We start from the raw sequence: 19,766 nt of genomic DNA on the forward strand, positions 1-19,766 counted from the left end.
AGATCGCTGTTAAATTGACCTAAATTGAACAAATCGTGCTTACCGGTGACTCGGAACTCAAAAGAAATGTGGATTTGTTGCGTCTGCTTAGTCGCTGTGTCTTCTGAGAGAGGTATCCGAGGGAACTCTGGCCATTCCAGCTCCTCGGCTCTTCACTTCGCCGGGTCCGTGTAGAGATGAAGCCAGCTGCTAACAACAGTTAGCGTGGCCGTGCTAGCTGGCCATCTAGCTACAAAGCCAACCGTCGATGCAGGCTCACAGTACGGCGATGAAAGGCATAGTAAGAGGGATAAACGGAAAATCCAGAACCGTTCACCGTGTAATCGTACACACAAACACAGGAGCAGTGTCGCCGGAGGAGGACTGCGTCCCTCTGCCTGTCACCTCCTCCTCTCTCTCCTGGTAATCGCGCCTGTGACGCCGTCGCTCGCTCCTCCCCCAGTTCCCCCAGTTTCCAGAGCTCAGTTCTTTTCCACCTCACAGGGCAGCGCAGTGCTGCGTTCACTGACCACGTCTGCTCAGTGAATGACGAACACCAGAGGAGAGTGAGCAATGATGTGATTCATGTCAAATCAGACCCTCTGTTAGCAGCCTTAAGGATTTATTTCAAACTATGTCCTGTGAATTCCCGTGCAGTCATACATGAGACAATGCAAATCTTATTTGTAATGTTTTTTTTTAACGAAACCAGATGATTGTCACATGTTTCCAGTGCAGTGTTGTGTGTCTGTTGTGCCTGAGCTAACATATGCTTACAGTCTTCCTGTCAGCAGAAGCTCGATATCTTGCAATGGAGTGCAGATTCATACACTATCAGATTGTGCATTAACAGTAAATGGGGATGATGTTAACTGATCCTGCTTATTCAAAGCTTCTGCGCACACACACACACACACACACACACACACACACGCACACACACAGGGGTATTTTTTGATGAGTAGGCCTGGTCACTGCGGAGTATGGTTTATAATGTCGCACAACTCAGAGTACCTCTAAGAAAAATTATTGTTCACTACACGAATTTCTCAAAGATAATGACCAATAACTTATTACAATATTTAGATTTGTGAATATATGATTTATTAAGTGGCATAGTCCAAATAATCATTTTACTTTGATTTGTTGGAGAGTCAATATGCCGGGAAATAAAACAAATATCTTGCCAAAAGCAAAATTTGTGGAGACAAGACCAAAAAATAAAAGACAAATATCTTCTGGAGCCCGAGGACTGCAAGAGCAGTCCACATTCATGTCGTTTTTGTGGCATAACATCAATGAATCCTTTTGAAAATATTTTCTAGAAACTCTGTCTCCATAAATGGTACAGAATAGAAAGAAGAAACTGGATATGCCCCCTGATCCAGATCTGTACCAAAGTTGTGTTGGTTAACTCCTGACCTATACTGCCTTCTTCTTCTACTAGGTTTCATGGTTATCAATCCAGGTCTTTTTGGGTAATCGTTGGTGGAGGTAATAAAGGGGAAAAACACATTTTAATAAGCTTAAGTAAATTTTTGACAAATTATCTTTCCAGCTCATATGTTCCGGACATTAGTGTTTTGTTTGTCGACTCACATGTCTGGACTTCTGTGGCCTGTAAGCTTCTGTTTAGTTCTCAGAGTTAAATACACTCACATCCTAATTATGTAAGAGGTTTAGCAGCGATGGCGGTGGATGATAGCATTAAGGCGATTGTGTTTCAAGGGGCAGGCTAGTTGAATTCATGGCTTACACCAAGGTCTGTCCCTACAGCAAATGTGAAAGTTCAACAGTTTCATTAGAAATACTTACACCTGTCATTGTATGTTCATATAATTCAATCCAGGTCACTGCAAAAGGTCATCATGTTGTGTGTTGTTCATTGGATCAGCATGCAAACATCACCTTCCTTGAGTGAGAACAGAACAAAGTTACCATTAAGTTGGGTGTGTAGTGGGCTGGCCAGGCTGAAAGCACAAACCTGGTAACTGTAATGTCTCAGAATCATCAGTGTGATCAAGAGCCTGAGGTACATTGATCATGCATCTTAGTGATATGCCACATTGGATCAATAACTGAGTAGATCACAAAAAAATTCTGTTTGAACAGAAAAAGAAAAAGTCAACTTTATGGCTTGACAATATTTTCAATGGATGTGCAGGGACCTCTAACGGCCAATAGCTGCAATTACAGCTCATTGAAATCTAAGAGGGAAATAGAATGTTGACAGAAAGCGTCAGTGCGTTCTCACTTTCAGCTGTAGTTTGTTTTGTTTCAGGAAAACATCATAGTTTGGGTTGAAGTAGACTCTTTCACAATGCTATCCACAGACACACAACTCCCAAATTCAACAAATGAGCCATGAGAGGGTCAAATAAAAACCAATTCTCCTCATTTAAATGCATTACAAAAATGGGGTTATACAGGGGGTGATGTCAGTGTCAGTGAGGCCATAACACAATGGAGAGTCAAGGCACCTATGCCACAGTGCGCTTTTTATAATTGGAGGCCTTTTTTCCTCATCTACAGCTTAGTACTTTTCAGAAGATGCTGTGTGCTTGCTCTGGAAATGTCTTTAAACATTACCTTTTTTTTTTGTGTTTGCTAATTCCTCGCCACATATCAAGCATACAGGTAAAACTGCATCGTTGGCAGTGAAAGCAAATTAATATGTCCATGCAGAATTAAACTCTCTATTTACCTCCCAGACTTTTCTTTTGGGGGATTCGTCCCTGGTTAGTTTACCGAAGCCGGAGGTTGGACACTATAGATTAGCGACCTGCAGGGAAGAGCGCCGGGACGTAATAGGATGTGACGCATATTTTAGATGACGAAATATTAAAACAAAACTTTAGAGCAAGTCAGACTGGAGGCGGACACAGAAAGTGAAGCTCGGTACAAACCAAATGCAGCTTCTACTCTGATCAAGAAGCTGCGGCGCTGATCTCTGATCAGCTGTGACCAGAGAAACTTGGTGTTTTCATTGTTTTAACTGTTAAGAAGCTGGGAGCGCGCGCACAGACATACACACACACATTCACCCGCTCCTGAAATGGAATGCATAACCGTTGCATACGCACAAAAGGGGCCTGAAACGTGCATATACTAATTCTCACGCAGTCGTTGGGATTTATAAAATCAAACTTGACGGGAGAATTTTCACGCAAACTCTGACCCATGCGTACAAACGTTTTGGAGACGGGAAAGTGGCGATGCAGAGAGCGCAGAGAGCAAAGCGTGCATAGAGCGCAGAGAGTGCTAAGCGCCCAGAGCGCGCAGAGACCGCAGAGCGCGCAGAGACCAGAGACCGCAAAGCTCGCAAAGCGTGCATAGAGCGCAGAGAGTGCAAAGCGAGCAGAGAGCACAGAGCGCAGAGCGCACAGAGAGCACGAAAGTTTTTATATATATATATATATCTTGCCATTGAAATAGGCCATCACTTCTCAAAATGGGTCTAGATTTATGTACTTATCTAGATTTATGTACTTATCTAGACCCACATAAATAAATCGATTTTGTCCTGTATTGTTTAATGTTAGAATATCAAGTTTAATCAAAAGGCTGTTATGTGGGTTGGAACTTCTAGCTCTAGGTCCAACCCTCCTCCTCGCAGGATGAAGTGCGCAGCAGGATTATGTGCGCAGGATGAAGTGTGCTGCTCGATGATGTGCGCTGCAGGATGATGTGGGCCAGGAGGATGTGTGCAACACGACAATGTGCGCTGCACGATGATGATGATGGTATGCGCCGCAGGATGATGTACGGTGATGATGTGCTTGTGCCGCAGGATGATGTGCGCCACAGGATGATGTGCGCTGCACGATGATATGTGCCACATGATGATGTGGTGATGATGATGTGCACTGCACGATGATGTGCCCCGCATGATGATGTGGTGATGATGATGTGCGCCGCAGGATGATGTGCGCTGCATGATGATGTGCTCCGCGGGACCATGTGTGGCAAGATGAAGTGCGCCCACTATGTGTGCTGGAGGATGATGTGCGCTGCAGGATGACATGCGCAGTAGGATGAAGTGCGCAGCACCGGAGGATGATGTGCCGCAGGATGATGTGCGCCGCACGATGATTTGCGCTGCAGGATGATGTCCGCCTCAGGATGAAGTGCACAGCAGGATGATGTACGCTGCAGGATGATGTGGGCCAGGAGGATGTGTGCAGCACGATGATGTGCGCTGTACAATGATGATGATGATATTATGTGCCGCAGGATGATGTGCACTGCAAGATGATGTGCTGTGATGATGTGCGTGCGCCAGGATGATGTGCACCACAGGATGATGTGCGCTGCACGATGATGTGCGCCGCATGATGATGTGGTGATGATGATGTGCGCTGCACGATGATGTGCACCGCATGATGATGTGGTGATGATGATGTGCGCCGCAGGATGATGTGCGCTGCAAGATGATGTGCGCTGCAAGATGATGTGCTCCGCTGGACGATGTGTGGCAAGATGAAGTGCGCCCCAAGATGTGCGATGGAGGATGATGTGCGCCGCAGGATGACTTGCGCTGCGCTGCAGGATGATGTCCGCCTCAGGATGATGTGCGCTGCAGGATGATGAGTGCAGCACTGTTAAGTGGGGCGGCATTGTTACCTCTACGTCCAACCCTCTATCCGGACCAGCAAAATGAGCCAAAAGAGACACTCTGGCAGAGCAAGTTTTTTTTTTCATAAGTTTTTTTTTTTTTCAGGGTCCTGAATGTCTCACATAACCCCGCTCTCCCCTACCAGAAACGTGACGTTCACTCACGTTCATTATATGAAAACTGATTCGTTAAGTTCACCGTTTGCGAAAAATATGCGCAACATGAACAACACTGTACAGGGAGCCACTGCAAAGGGGCTGAAGAGCCGCATGCGGCTCCGGAGCTGCAGGTTGCCAACCCCTGCAATAGGTTTTAAAGCTATGTAACTACTGAATGTCTTTGTAGCAACACACTGCCATCCCCACCAATAATGTCCGTTCTGTCCTGACAGGTGTGTGTGTGCACTGCAGTCGCCTCTCTCTCTCAGACAAGATTAGGGAGGTAGCAGAGGTAGAGAATAGATCACACATTTGGATTTATACATGAGGAGAGGGTTGTTGATGTAAACTGCCTCCACATATGTCACCTGCTTCCAGATCAACCAATGGCAACGTTCAATCGCAATGGTTGGATTTTAACCAGTAGAAGGCAGTCACTATGCATATTCACAAAAAGTGTTGAATTCAAACACTTGCTGATGTCAAGATTTGGACCAGAATCATTCAACAGCACTACTAAATACCTGGGTACATTGATGTTCAGCTGGAAAAAGTGATTTAGTTACTCTTTGGATTTGCTGTGAACTTTTGCAGCCTGCAGTCAACAGGAACACAACTAATAATTAAGTTAACTACAGCAGGTCATCTCCTTTATTCATGATCTAACTGTTAAGTTCAAGAAGCCATTGAGACAAATTGTGATTTGTGAATATGGACTATACAAATACAATTTAATTGATTGTTTGATTGATTATAAAATGATAGCAAATATAGCAAATAGTTTCACAAAGCTCAAGGTGACATCTTCAAATGACGTATTTTATCTGACAAACAGTCCAAGAATCCAAAGCTTTTTAATTTTAGTCATAAAAAATAAATCACAAAAATGCAAATGTATCAAAATTGTGGCTGATAAATGCTCTATCAACTAATCAATTTATTGACCCAATTCATTGCAGCACGTCAGTTAACACCTCACACAAATTTTCATTTAAGTGGAATTCCATTGCCATTGACAATGTGAGAACACAGCCAGCAGAGGGCCTCGATAGAACAAGACACAAATCTGACATCCTGAATCTTTCAACAATGCAATATATTAACAGTCCTGTTCATGCACTTGAATGTTTCTACAGTGCTACAGTGGAATCAGTAACCAACCGTCCCCTTATATTTTAACATCAGGCACCTACTAACACTAGTGAGTACATCTCGCCCCACTTCGACGCAGCAATCTTCTGCAGATGAGTAGAGAGCAGCATGAGCACAGGATGTGGTTTTCAGAGTCTGAAAAAATGATCTCAGCAGGAAGTGCAACCTCCCTGTGACAGGAAACTGATATTAACAGTCAACAGTCCATACTTTACATTACATTACATGTCATTAGCTGATGCTTTTGTCCAAAGCGACTTACATTTTTAGTACACTCAACTTTCATGAGGGGCCACTTAGGGGACAGTATCTTGCCAAGTATCACTTATGCAAGATACTCGCACAGGTAGCTGATAACACATGGATACCGTCAGACTGCTTTATTCATCATGGTCTTATGCTATGCAATATTAATAATAGATAATACAAAAACAGATGTTATCCAAAGATGATCTCCCATAATTTAACACAATACTGCATTTTAATAATTGATTCATGAAATTCTGTTAGTCAATCAGTATCTTGATAAAAGAAATAAGGCTTCTCAAACTCATAATGCAACAGATAATAACTGCTATGATAACAGGTGTCCTCTGAGGTGAAGGTGGAGGAATGATGACTATATATCAGAACAGGAAGTGAGAAAGAAAGGAAGTATCAAATGAAAGCACAAAGACCAGAGAAGAACAGATTTCTGTAAAGGGATGAACTTCTCTGTCATTTTATGAGGAAGCAAACAGCTCGTGGGTAAGAGGATTTGTTTACTGCAGCAAAGCAACCACTGAAAGACGACAGTCGTGTGTTGCTGCCGGATAGCGTTCTGCAAGACAGGAAACGAGAGAAATAGAGGGACTGAGCTGTGCAGGCACGGTAAACTTTGTCATCATTAACACAGACAGCAGTCTCCAAGTTAGTGGTGAATCAGAAACACTTCTCCCGAAAAGGTATTTGAGTTTTGCTTGATGCATCTTTAAGAGAAGAGAACATTTGAGTCACACACCTTTAAAATCTGATATGGGCACTGAGGAGAAAGATTTAGAGCCTGCAGCTCAACAACCAAAGGAGCATGGATCACCAGAGAAGGAGACGGAATCTCCTGTGGAGCCTCCAGCAGGACAAATATCTGACACCACCGACACCATCGATACATACAGTTGGCAAACTGGCAAAGGGGCACTCGATGATGTGAAAGATCGAGGAGAAGGAGGAGCAGCCTCTTCTTCATCCACAATCGACAAGATCCAGAAGGCCTCCTCGAACAAATGGACCAAGATGCAGAACTGGCGCAAGGCCCTGAGCGAGGAACCTTGTGGGAAAGGTGGAGAGGGAGCCAAGCAGGATAAAGGTGCCAGTGGAACCAGAAAGAACCCCTTCAGAAGGGCCCAGTCTGAGCCTCCGGGGTCCCTGTTTACGGCCCTTTCCTCCAGCGCGGGTGGCTCAACCGACGCAGCTTCATGCTCAGCTACTGCAGAGGCCCCGGCGGTCTCCTCTACAGACCCTTCACAGAGGGGAGGTGGAGGGGCGCTCTTTAAAAAGTACCTGAGGAGTGTTTCCCAGAAGCTCAAGAGGCCCAAGCTGCAAAGTCGGAGCAGCACCCAAACATTACTACAAGGTAATGAAATACATATTACATACTCAAATTATAATACATACTCCACCTATTTAAAAAGTATGTCAACAGTCAATCAATTTCATGTTTGAGTTAAGCAGTGGAGTTGGGAATATGGGACTTATTTTCTTACTAGTAATGACACATTTTTACATTATAAATCAATTTGATATTTGTATACCAATTTTTAGGATGCACAAGGCAACATTTTGTTTTCATTTATCAAAATGGTGGTTCTATGTGGTTTGTACGTAGGATCAGTGATTCAGTCGAGTAGGTGAGGTACGTGTGAGGAATGTGTTAGTAGATGAACAAAGTGATTAAAAGAGAAGCTGAAGAACTCAAGACATTGAACAAGAACAAACAGTCTGAAAAGGTAGCGAAAATAAAAGAGCAAAAAGGAACATTATCTGTTAAAATATATCTCTGGGTTGAATTCTGTAATGAGTGGAATAAACTTTGAAAGTTACATACATTTTCTTTAAATCAAATCATTTAGTTACCCTTTCAGTAAATTAAGCTAGAAAACTTTTCAAATGGCATCTTAAAAACTTCTTCTGCAGATTTTTTAGTTTTGGCGGTTCATCGTGTTGAAGAGACAGTGTGATCACACCTGAGAACAAATCTGAGTTTGAAGTTCCCACAAAAGAATCTGGATCAGTTGTAGCATCAAGGAACTACTTAGAATTATAGACTTGTGTATGTGATTCCTTTTACCCCTTTCCCCTGACATTTAATGGAACAATAATGAGCAAAACAAAATCGAAATACATTAATCTGCTTAGTTTTGTCACATTATTTGTGTGTTTTATCCATTACTGTCAAGTATTCATTGTGAAAATAACAAAGACCAAAATCACCTTCCAAAAAAAATTTGTGCTATAAGTGAGGAAAACATGCCTTTCCCCACACTTACCTTAAAATGTACAAAACACTGCTACAGGAAACTGCTCTGCAGAGCAGGAAGCCGTATTAGTAATAAGTATTGTTTATTCTTAAACCTATATTGCACTTTAGGAGCACCAAGGCCTAGGGCTCTTTATACCAACATGATTGTTTAAAATGAGTTCTTCCATTTATAAATAAAAAAAGACATTCATTCAATTATACTAGCCTTTCAGTATTTACATCCTTGTTGTCTACCAGTTCAAATAGATTCCTCAGTCGGCAGATACAGAGGCTGAATGACCTCTTATCTAGTGACATTAGAAACCCCAGCAAACGTCTGACCAGCTTCAGAGCAGCACACCTACCAAAGATCATGTCCACAATTAATGTTTGTGACATACTTGAGTGTCAGCTGATACTATGGCAGACTGCCTGAACAACAGAAACAGAAAAACAACACTAACTAGCTGAATGAACAACAAACATCTCGCTATAAAAGAGTGAGCGAGGCAGACATGGTTGCCCACAGAACATCAGGGATTTAGCATTTTCGTTGCAAACAAATATGGCTGAATTATTATCTATTATATATACTTCTCTTCACACTTACTACTGAGCTAATCTATACTTTTTTTTAATATATATATAACATAAAATGCCAGTTAAGAAAGTAAAATCTGTAGCAACATGAAAATACGTCTAGACAAAAACTACAGAGAAACCACAGGATGTGTGCAGCTCATCCTGGTGTGTCAGGAGAGCGATATCATCTGAAGCCCCAGCGGGTCAGCAAGTGGGAGTGACCAAGTGCTGTGGGAGATAACGTGCCATAATTACCAAAAATAAAAGAATCAAACAAGAGCAAGCATGTGGCTCCAATTATGCTTCTGCAATGTCCATATATTAAATAGGATATTAAGGATACAGTTGGTTCTACAGAGGAAGAGAAACCATTCTGTTCATCTATTTTGTACAATATGTTTAATTTGCATTTACATTTTATGAAAAAAGCAATTACAGCAGGTTGTGTGTCGTTTTAAGCTGTGCATTAGTATAGAATAGTATAACATTTGAGAATGAGTGTGCACTTGTGCTCTTGTGTGGCAGATGTGGGAGGGACTACTGAACTGCCACGACTACAATGGGCCCCACCTCAAGAGGTCCCCATATGGGACATCAGCAACTGTAACCTTGAAGATGGACAAATTCTCATATCCCCAGAGGAGGAGGTACAAACAAAACTCACACACACACACACACACACACACACACAACTAGTGCATGTGTGTTGTGGATCCACAATGTTGTGTTTAAAGTGCTAAATGTATAAAGTTGAAGTTGAACTAACTCCTAACTAACTTAACTTAGTCTGTTACACCTGGAGGTATGATGGAAAGATGTAAACTCAAGACAACACTTCCAACTGAAAAGACCACAAAGAATTGTGTGTCTGTGTGTTTTTTACAGCCCACGATGTGGACTCGAAACCGGGTCAGCAGCTGCCTGTCCAACATCAGCATGCGGAACCTTGCAGATATCGACACAGGTTCATACATCACACACAAACATACACACACACACACACACACACACAGAGGAAGTCACTGTAGAAACTAGCGCTCACCCTCATCCTGACCTAAGTGAACTGAAGAGTAGTTGTCTAACCCAAACCTACACCTAAACCCAACATTAACCTTAACATGACTTCACCTTAAAACGTAATGATTTACGTTATGAGGACTTGCTTTTCGTCCCGATAATACCAGTCACCCACCCCCCATGTATATAAATTAAGCAAAATATAGAACAACTATGTGCATTATATAAAATGCAGTGAACCCTGAGTAAAACCATCAGAAAACTGTAAAAACATGACCGCCATCACAGCTTCTGACATCATGTCCACACTAACGGCTCTGCCGACAGTCACAGAGGAAATAGCTGAATGTTTATGCGTGAGACTTTCAAATTGCTTCCGCTACGTTTTTGGGGAAGATAGCATCGCGCCTGTGTGTTCTACCAGTCCAATGAGTGCTCGTAAAGAGAGAGAGAGAGAGGGCACAGTCAGTGTCTGCTTCGATTCAGAGGCTGCGCCCTGGAAGTGACTGCTCTCGTACAACATTTTGGTTGCTTGGCAGGTGCTCGCTGTCACCATCAACAGAGTTTAGTGAAGAGATGAGGGAAATGTTGCATAGTCCGAGATCCAAGTAACGAGACTGTGTGACACCTGCAGACTAAATGATGGGATTCAGACGCTGGTTTGTCTGTGGTGGGGCACTGGGTAAGACGTTACGTTTTATGAATTGTGTTGTAAACTTGTGACTTTAAAGATGCTTTTTTCCTAGTAACTGAAGGATTAAAAGTAGCAATTCTGAAACTACAAATGAGGCAGAATTCTGGCAGAATATGATTTGTTTCTAATTTTGTTATCTGCATAGTTCTAAATAGCTTTTCACATATAAGAATGTATGCAAGCCAAGTGTGCACAGTGCAATAGCAGACTTTAATCAAATTGTTGCAGCCCTGGCTGAAAACCACATCCTGTATGGGCTCATCTCTTTGTATTTGCTAATATAATAATCTTTGCTAATGTTCTGAGGGTTTAATCTTTCATCTGTTGACGCACAGACATGAGTATTGCCAGTGGAGCTGAAGCATTCAGAAGTTTGGGCAAAGGGTTTGAAGACAGGGGCTTCAATCAACCAAATGACTGAAACATTTTATAAAAAGACAAAATGTTGTCGACAAACCATGGGTATAAAAATAAAAATAAGCTTAGTTCATTATTAATATCAATGGCTTTGTTTTGGCCTGACTCTTAGAATGCAGTCCTGAACATGCTGGCCTGTCAGGTGGCCCGCGACCAAAGAACCAAGATGGTGGTGTGAGGGTGAGTATTTTAGACATAACAGATAGCAATCTTTCTGCTAGCTTCGCTTTTCTTATTGATATAATGTATAATGAGCCTCAAACACCATGCTTGCGTTCTTCACCCTCAGGCACTGATCAAGAGACGTCTGGAGAACAAGGCCAAGAGGAATAGCAACACCCAACCGTCGGGGCTAAACAAAGGAAGCAGGTACACTTCACTGTTACTGTGAAGCAAAACACAGTGCAGTCCACAAGTACTGATACTTTCTGTGTACTCCACAATATTGGATTTGAAATCAATTGGGGGGCCAATTAGAGTCAATGAGTAAATTAAGAGTCTACTGCCACACCGGCATCTCTGTGGGGCTGAGCTAAATGCTAATATCAGCATGCTCACAATCACAGCATTAACATGTTCATTAGCCTACTTTAGCACGTTAAATATCTTGAGTTTTCTGAGAGCTGAATTTTGTCTTACATCTTAGTATTGGATAATTAAAAAAATTGAAGGATTCAATTTTTTTTTTAAATCATTGTTATATAAGTGATTGTAACTAAATGTTTTGGGTCAATGAATAGTCTCTGAATGTGGGGCATGATGAAAAGCCAGGGGTATCACCACATAAAATCATGGAAATAATTGTAATGTCTACAAGGCATCTATTTTAATTACAGATATTCTTGTCTATCAGTATATATTTATCTCATGTCCTCATGTAACCTTTCATGATACCAGCAGTCACCAGCATAATATTTTGACTACTAAAATTGTATCATTTTTACTATGGCTACATTTTTTTTTTCTTATTTAAGACATTATAGTTCCCGGGAGTCTGTGTCAATTCCAGTCAATGCAGTTGGGAGTCTAGATCTGAGTGCAGACACCAGCACTGTCATCAGGCCCGTCCACAGCTCCATTTTGGGGGAGAAGTACTGCTTTGAGGTAAACCGTGTTAGTTCCTTCAGGTTTCTGAAGAAGAATCATATGGTGCCTGTGTCAGAAAAAGAAACACTTTACTGGTTTCAATGAACTTACAGGTGATAAACTCTGAGAGCACCCACTGTTTCGGCTGCTCCTCAGCTGCCGAACGTGACCGTTGGATTGAGGACCTGAGACGGGCTGCTCAGCCCAATAAGGTATGAATTACTAAACATCTGCTGTTAGAATTTGCCATAGAAAATCTAAATTCTAATAAAACATCTAAGTTCATACATTTTTCCAGGATAACATTGAGCGAACAGAGAACTCCCTGTGTCTGTGGATAAATGAAGCCAAGGATCTGCCACCCAAAAGGCGTTATTACTGTGAAGTACACCTAGATGGGACCTTGTTCGCCCGCACCAGCAGTCGAGCTGTTGGCAAGCCATTGGACCGCTCCAGCCTGGCAGTGGACAGCTCCTCTGGGTCCTCAGGAGGCCTGGGGGCCAGTGGAGGTGTGGTTGGAGGGTGTCAACTATTCTGGGGTGAATTTTTTGAGCTCGACAACCTGCCCTGCGTCTCCCAAATCAACTTGCATCTCTTCCGCGAGGAGGACCCCAAGAAAAAGCGTCACTCCAGAGAGGAGTCCAGTCTGCACCCACTGGGCAGTGTGGCTATACCTTTATCTGATATCCGAGGGCGGACCTATCAGGAGAAATGGTATCCGATCACTCCATACAAGGCGGCAGGCACAGCAGGGTCCAAAGAGCTCCTGGGACCACAGGCGTCGATACGTATTAAAGCCCGTTTCCAAAATTTGAAAGTCTTGCCCATGGAGAAATACAAAGAGTTTGCAGAGTATGTGACGGTGGATTATGTGGAAATGTGCAGAAGTCTGGAGCCGCTTCTGAATGTTAAGGAGAAGGAAGAGCTGGCAGGAGCTCTGGTCCATGTACTGCAGAGTATTGGCAAAGCTAAGGTAAATAATGAGCTAAAGAAATCCAAATTTTGAAATCTCACAGTGGGGAAATATGACTAAAATACAATCTCAAATAACCCCACAGAAAGCAATAATCATAATAATAAGGAATAATAACTTGTATTTTAATTGAATGCATGTTTCAGGAGTTCCTCATTGACTTGGGTGGTGCAGAGGTGGAGCGTCTTCAAGAGAGGGAGGCACTGATCTTCAGAGAGAACACACTGGCCACTAAAGCAATTGATGAATATATGAAGCTTGTTGGCCAGAAGTACCTCATTGATACACTAGGTAGTTTCCATTGAAGATTATTTTTTATAAATGCTTTATAATAACCAGTCTGACAGAGCTGAAATTGACGGTACACAACTGTTCCTGGTCTCTCTCTCTTTCTCAATTTTCTTTTTCACTAAAGGAGACTTTATCACCCGTCTTTATGACTCGGTGGAGAATTTTGAAGTCGATCCTCGTAAATGCCCCGCCTCTGAACTGTTAAACAACCAGAAACACTTGAACGAGGCCTGTGAGGAGGTGGTGATGAAGATTATTGAGATCCATGGGTAAGATCAGAACTCATCACAGAAAAGTCAGAGAAAAACAAATGATACAATTGTAAGGCCAGCAGTAATGTTTGAGTAGAATTCTGTGGGCTGATGTTTGGCATGTTTCCTGCCCTCAGAACCTTTCCTGAAGAGTTACACAAGATCTTCTCCAGCTGGGTGGAGCTGTGCGAAGACCAAGGCAGACCAGAGATCGGCCAGCGTCTTATCTCTGCTTCCCTCTTCCTTCGCTTCTTATGCCCAGCTATCCTCAGTCCCTCTCTTTTTGGTCTGACGCAGCCTTATCCCGAGACAAACACCCTACGTACCCTCACCTTAACTGCCAAAGTCATCCAGAATTTGGCAAACTTCACCTTGTGAGTATCGTCTTATCTGGACTGGAAGTCTAATAAATTATAAGAGCAAAAACATCTTTCGACAAGATGAAAAATATATTTTCTGGTAACGAGAAAGATAACAATAACGTTTAAACTGACAACTGATAATCATACTTAACCTACTTAAGTAGATTTTAATTAAATTAAATCTTTCATTCTGTTCCAGGTTTGGTGATAAGGAAGAGTACATGCTTTTTATGAATGAGTTTTTGCAGCAACACTGGAATGGAATGAGGAGTTTTCTACAAACAGTGTCCAGTCAGCTCAACGAAATCCCAATGACCTCTTTTGACGGCTATGTGGATCTGCCTCTGCGCCTGGCCGTGCTTCATGGCCTGCTAGTAGACATCATCTATCAGAGGGGCCAGGTAGGATGGAGAACCAATGGGCTCCCTTTGGTCTGTCAAGCCCACAGTATTTATCATCTGTTTGTACCTGATGTTGAAGCTTGTGTAACAGCAAACTGCTTGGTCAAAGTTTATACAGGGTTTCTGCTGGTTTTAACAAGTTAAATTTGAGAGAGAAATGTAAGACCCATGAAAATGGCTTTGAAATACAAACTAATTTTACAGTGCTACAGAAGTACAGAATTTAACATTAATATATTCAAGACCTACCTAAAGGATTTAAATTAATATACAGCACATAAGACTTTTTAAGGCCCAACATTCAGATTAATACATTTTAGATTATTATAGACTTGTGTGTTACACAAAAAATAAAGCTATAAAGACAATGTTGTTTTGTATGTCTAAGACTCATTAAAAAGTGTAAAAAAAAAAAGTCTAGGTAAATGAACCTCCCGCTGTCTATAGCCGCTGAAATGATCATGTTATCGAAAATGTATTAAATTTTTTCATAACATACCAATCCTGATATAAAAACACTCTTTAATTCATTGTAGAGTAGCATATCATCATTCATCTGGAATGGTAGACCACACAGAATTAAAAGAAGTGCCCTTCAAAGGCCATAGAAAATGCCGGTATCCAGTTTCATCTAGGTTCTTTGCTATGTTCCCCATCACCCATATCCCCTATCTACATATTTTGAAATAAAGACTTAATTGTCAAGCAAATTTTATTCTATTTTCAACCCGCCAGACTAGCTTCAATTGCAGTCTGGCACATTTTGTGAAAATCTGATTGACGTTTGAATGTTCAGCTTTCGATAATAATAATTTTCTTATCATTACAAAGTATCACGATGCTGCTGACATGTTAAATTACTTTCTTGGAATGCGGTCTAACCTTATTTCCTCCTCAGGACACAATCGACAAGCTGCACCCTCTGCCAACGATTCTTAACCAGATAACAGAGTCAGTCGGACCTGAAGCACATCGGATCATAGTCAATAGGTATGTTAAAAGGGTTAACATAAGGTGTGAGTAATTACCAACTTGAACATAGTGTTGAAACATTTACTGGAGATTGCTTTTTCTTTCAGCGGAAAGCCGGTGTATGTTCCCCCTAAAGACTTGGACAAGTACAGCCCTCACCAGCCATCCCTCCAGCAGCTTCCTGTGGACTCCAAAGGCCTACGAGAAGGGTATTGTACCCCTGACAATGTATTTGTGCTTTTTTGGATGTCAGTAGCCAAGATGGTTTTTTTGGGCTGACCCACAATATGTGTACCAAGGATATATCCAGTCATGCAGTTCTTTTCTAATAGTCACCATGTGGCTACCATGATGTTAGGTATGATGCTTATTCTGGATGTTTGTATTCTGAATTCTTCATCCTGTACAGTGACATATGTAAGTTGTTGTATTCTTTCTGTCACTACCTTGAGGTCATGACAATGCAGAGAGGTTTGACTGAGAAATAAGGCCTCTCAGGACAGGCAAGCACAAGGATATGTTTAATAAAAGTAATTATAAGTTAATCTGTTTAAATATGTAAATTATAAGTGAAGCCTTATAAAGCACACTCACCACTTCAACAGCAATTTCATCCTGTTCTCTTTATTGTCTTTGGTATTGAGAATGAAATAATGAACTATGAATAAGAGTCAAATTAAGCTTGTATTTCACCTGGAACTGGGTTCTAGTTTACAAAACAAACTGGTATTGTTAGAAGAACAAACCAAAAAATCCAGAACTATTCCTGAATTAGTACATTCCAAATACAGTCAAACTAAAGCGCACATGCTGTACAAGTACTATTGCGTCATATGCTAAAGAAGTATATTTTCAGCTATGTTTAAATCTCTTTGACAAAATGCCTCTGTCGCATTATTAGTAGATACCCCTGATTGGAAGGAATCCTTTCCTCAGTTCAAAATGTACTCATACAATGTGCAACATACAGATATATATATTGACTGGACAATTTTAGAAGCCCTGGTTCCAAAATTAAATTTCCCATTCAATTTCTCTGTTGACGTTTCAGGGGGAAAAAATTGAGTTTAAGGCCGTGAACCAGATTGACTAGCTACGAGAAAAATCGTTTGAGTCACAGCAAAAAAACATTTGGAGAGACAGAAAAAAACCCTAACCCTAACCAATCAGAGACAAAGTGTTTACACCTTGTGGATACTTCTTCACATTGGGATAAAAACATGAGTTGATATCATACAGACTTGTGGCTTCTACAGGAGAATATAACATTGTTTCACATCAAGTAACTTGTGGTAAGTTTACCTTGGATAGTAACAAAATTATGGTCAAAAATCGGAACCATAACCCTAACCATGCTGTCGAGCTCTGTTGGGGTGTTAACATGCTAACATGATCAGCAAATTTCCCGAATGCCATTTGATGCAAAGGTTACAATTTAATACTGAATACCTTTGTTCTTGTATTCAAAATGGATGGTAGAAATCGGAGAGAGAGGAAGCCGGTCGCCAGAACTCAGAGTGCTCCTCACCGACGTCCCGGTCATGCAAAACATGTCTTGAAGAGGCAGACAAGTTCTGAAGCCCTGCCAATATCTGACCCTGATCAGGAGCTGGAGACCAACCAGCCACTTATCTCTCCACCTAATACTGTGAGTACAAAGAGGAGTTCTGAGCCAGGCTGCTTTTCTAAGCAGATCATAATCTCAGGATTTCTAGGAGGATAAATGTATATAAAATCAATGATAGATATATTTACATTTTAAATAGTATAGCTTTGAATGTTTTATTAGACGGAATCATGTTGACGATCTCTCATCTTGTGTCAGAGTGCCAGTGTCAAACGTACACATGCACCTGTTCCCTGGATCAAAAACAGCCACAACAAAGAGTCAAGTGAGATGAAGGCTGGGAATGAGGAGTTCAACTTACTCGACAGGGTATGAAACACCTGCAACTCACTTTAACTGACCTTATACTGGTTGTAACTATAGTATATTCTTTCATCAGCATGTTTCTTAAAATACCAATTTGTGATTGACACACCAGCACGCTCAAGAGCTGTCCGAGCTTCGTTTGGGGATAGATCAGGTGACAGAGCGAGAGCTGGACATGGCAAAGCGCCTGGAAGACTTCATCAGCCTGAGCCAGGATCAGAATTCAATGCTGCAGGCTGAGTTGAACGAGCTCCAAAAAGAGTTGGCGGTGCGGGACGAGCAGCTTGCCAGTGCCACCTTCAGGTAACATTGTGTAGTATAACTGTGATGTGCATGCTCCATTTGTCAGCATGTATTCAGTATAAAGTATTTTAGATTTTTGTATTTTGTCTGCATTTTTTATTGTATCAAGTACGATGGAAGTATGTTGTTGAGAGGGTAGCAGCACCCCCTATGGGCAAGGTGTGTAGCTGCGAGGCATAAAAAAAAGTTTACTTTGAATGTTTTTTGTTTTAATTGTAGCACAGTAGCTTTTTTATACCACAGTGGATACGGCAGCTGATGGTTCACATGGTGGCCTAACAAAGCATATTCATGGCGTCTTGAACATGATATCTCTATATCTATTTGATTGCAGTGGTCAAAGGTTATATGAGTCTGGGGGGGATATATAAATATATTTCATTGTGACAGCATTCAGTGTGTAGTCTATTTGATGCACAGATGACAGAAACTAAATAAGGTTAGCCATGATTTCTGATGAAGAGCAGACCTGTAATCCATGTGAACTGTCCATAGCTTAACATGGTCCTACGGTATGCTGCTTTGATATACAGTATCTGGGTGATTGTGGTTGTTGAGGTTAGTGTATGTGTAAAGTATTGTAAAACTGTTGTAAAATGTTGTTGGCCCTTTCAAATTAATACAAATATTGCACCACCCGAGCAGTAGGCCCAGATGTGTTGAAATTATTAATACTCATTATCAGTAAATAATTCCCGAACATATTTAACTGAAGTGTCCTTGTTTTTGTCTAAATGCTTCCCTTCTTCTTGTTTCTGTGTGTCACAGGCTGGGTGTGATTGAGGAAGAAAGAGAGGAAGACGAAAGGAAGCTGAATGTCGCTGTTGCAGCAGCTGAGCGAATGAACGTACTGGTAAGAAAAGATGAGACAACCAATTATCTACAAATAGGGTTGAAGTGATACTCACTTCTACAGTTTTGTTAAAGGAGTAGTTCACCTCCCAACTCACATTTTATCAATTCATCTTGAAACTGACATTTTTGCAGTTTTGAGGTGAAGAGAAGAATCTCAGGTGAGGCCATTCTGTCTGTTTCAAAGTCTAAAGATGGCCGTGCTTTTGGCTCTAAGGATCAGTGACTTCCTGTAGAGAACTGCTTCAAACCCAGTTTTACAGACTGTTATGTTGTCCTGATGTTGTGGCAGAGACCCACTCATCGACAGTACACAGCAGTTCAGTTGCTCATATAGTGTGTGCATGAGATGAATAAATCACATTGAGGTCTGTTTTCTATGTGCTCGCAGGAGGAACAGTTTGCAGGCCTGCTCAGGGACCTTCACCAGCTCAGCGAGGCCTCTAACAGTGGCCAAAACAACATACAGCATCCTGAAAAGCCACACATCAACAGCAACTGAAGCCAAATAGCTTAGTTTCGCAGTTTTGTATAAATACTTGCAGTATATAGAGTTCATCTAGAAACATCTGCGTTGAGTCTCAATTTTGATTCCCTGAAGAGATGTAAGTTAATTCTATGAAGATATTAAAATTGGCTGCGAGTGGGCAAACTCTGACTCAGGAGTAAATTATACCTACTGAATTTCTCTGCATCTCAGCTTTTACTGTGTGTAAGCTACAGCTGTTTGAGTTTAATACATTTTCTGATGAATAAAATAAATACCACCTGAAGTGTTTCTCTCTTTGCCTGTTGCACTAATTCATACAAGTACAATCGTGGTGGAAAATACACCACAGACAAAGGTTTTATAAAACCTCAACTTTCCAGGTTTTACATTAATGTACATAACATTTCATATAGCTGACGCTTTTATCCAAAGCGACTTACTTACTTCATATGTTCATTCAACACTGAGGGTACACACCAATCAAGAAAGTACACATTTCCTCAAGAAAGCCAAACTACAAAGTGCTTAAAGTAAGGGCCATATAAATGCTACTAAAAGTGCTACTTTTTATTTAAATTTATTATTATTTGAAGAAATGCGTTTTCAGTTTGCGATGGAAGATGTGTAGACTTTCTTCTGTCCTGATGACATTGGGGAGCTCGTTCCACCATTTTGGAGCCAGGACAGCAAACTGTTTGATTTGGTTGAGTTATTAGCTCTCAGTGAAGGAGCAACAAGCCG

General features: G+C 41.4%; 2 protein-coding genes across 6 annotated transcripts in view; one reads left to right on the top strand and one right to left on the bottom strand.

The window, feature by feature from the left end:
* si:dkey-237i9.1 (SEC14-like protein 1) overlaps window positions 1-376 on the bottom strand; it is a 31,113-nt gene extending 30,737 nt beyond the window's left edge. For both annotated transcript variants that reach the window (XM_062388084.1, XM_062388085.1), the window contains exon 1: window positions 44-376. The gene's annotated coding sequence lies outside the window, so the exon portion shown is untranslated. The remainder of the gene's footprint in view (window positions 1-43) is intronic.
* Window positions 377-6,610: 6,234 nt separating this feature from the next.
* On the top strand, window positions 6,611-19,308 carry rasal3 (RAS protein activator like 3). 4 transcript variants are annotated; one of them, XM_062388461.1, is made up of 19 exons: window positions 6,611-7,516; window positions 9,509-9,630; window positions 9,869-9,947; window positions 11,224-11,291; window positions 11,401-11,480; window positions 12,086-12,215; window positions 12,311-12,409; window positions 12,496-13,170; window positions 13,317-13,461; window positions 13,586-13,730; window positions 13,850-14,086; window positions 14,274-14,475; window positions 15,374-15,465; window positions 15,555-15,656; window positions 16,918-17,095; window positions 17,273-17,383; window positions 17,493-17,683; window positions 18,452-18,536; window positions 18,927-19,308. In XM_062388461.1, the coding sequence occupies exons 1-19, from the start codon at window positions 6,919-6,921 to the stop codon at window positions 19,035-19,037; spliced, it is 3,450 nt and encodes a 1,149-aa protein (XP_062244445.1). In that variant the 5' UTR covers window positions 6,611-6,918; the 3' UTR covers window positions 19,038-19,308. The 4 variants fall into 4 exon arrangements, with proteins under 4 accessions (XP_062244445.1, XP_062244446.1, XP_062244447.1 ...); XM_062388462.1 differs by having other exon boundaries at window positions 6,612-7,516; window positions 16,927-17,095; XM_062388463.1 differs by lacking the exons at window positions 6,611-7,516; window positions 9,509-9,630; window positions 9,869-9,947 and adding an exon at window positions 10,164-10,682.
* The last annotated feature ends 458 nt before the right edge of the window (window positions 19,309-19,766 follow it).

This window comes from Platichthys flesus, chromosome 5, assembly GCF_949316205.1.
Source record: "Platichthys flesus chromosome 5, fPlaFle2.1, whole genome shotgun sequence".
NCBI classification, from domain to species: domain Eukaryota; kingdom Metazoa; phylum Chordata; class Actinopteri; order Pleuronectiformes; family Pleuronectidae; genus Platichthys; species Platichthys flesus.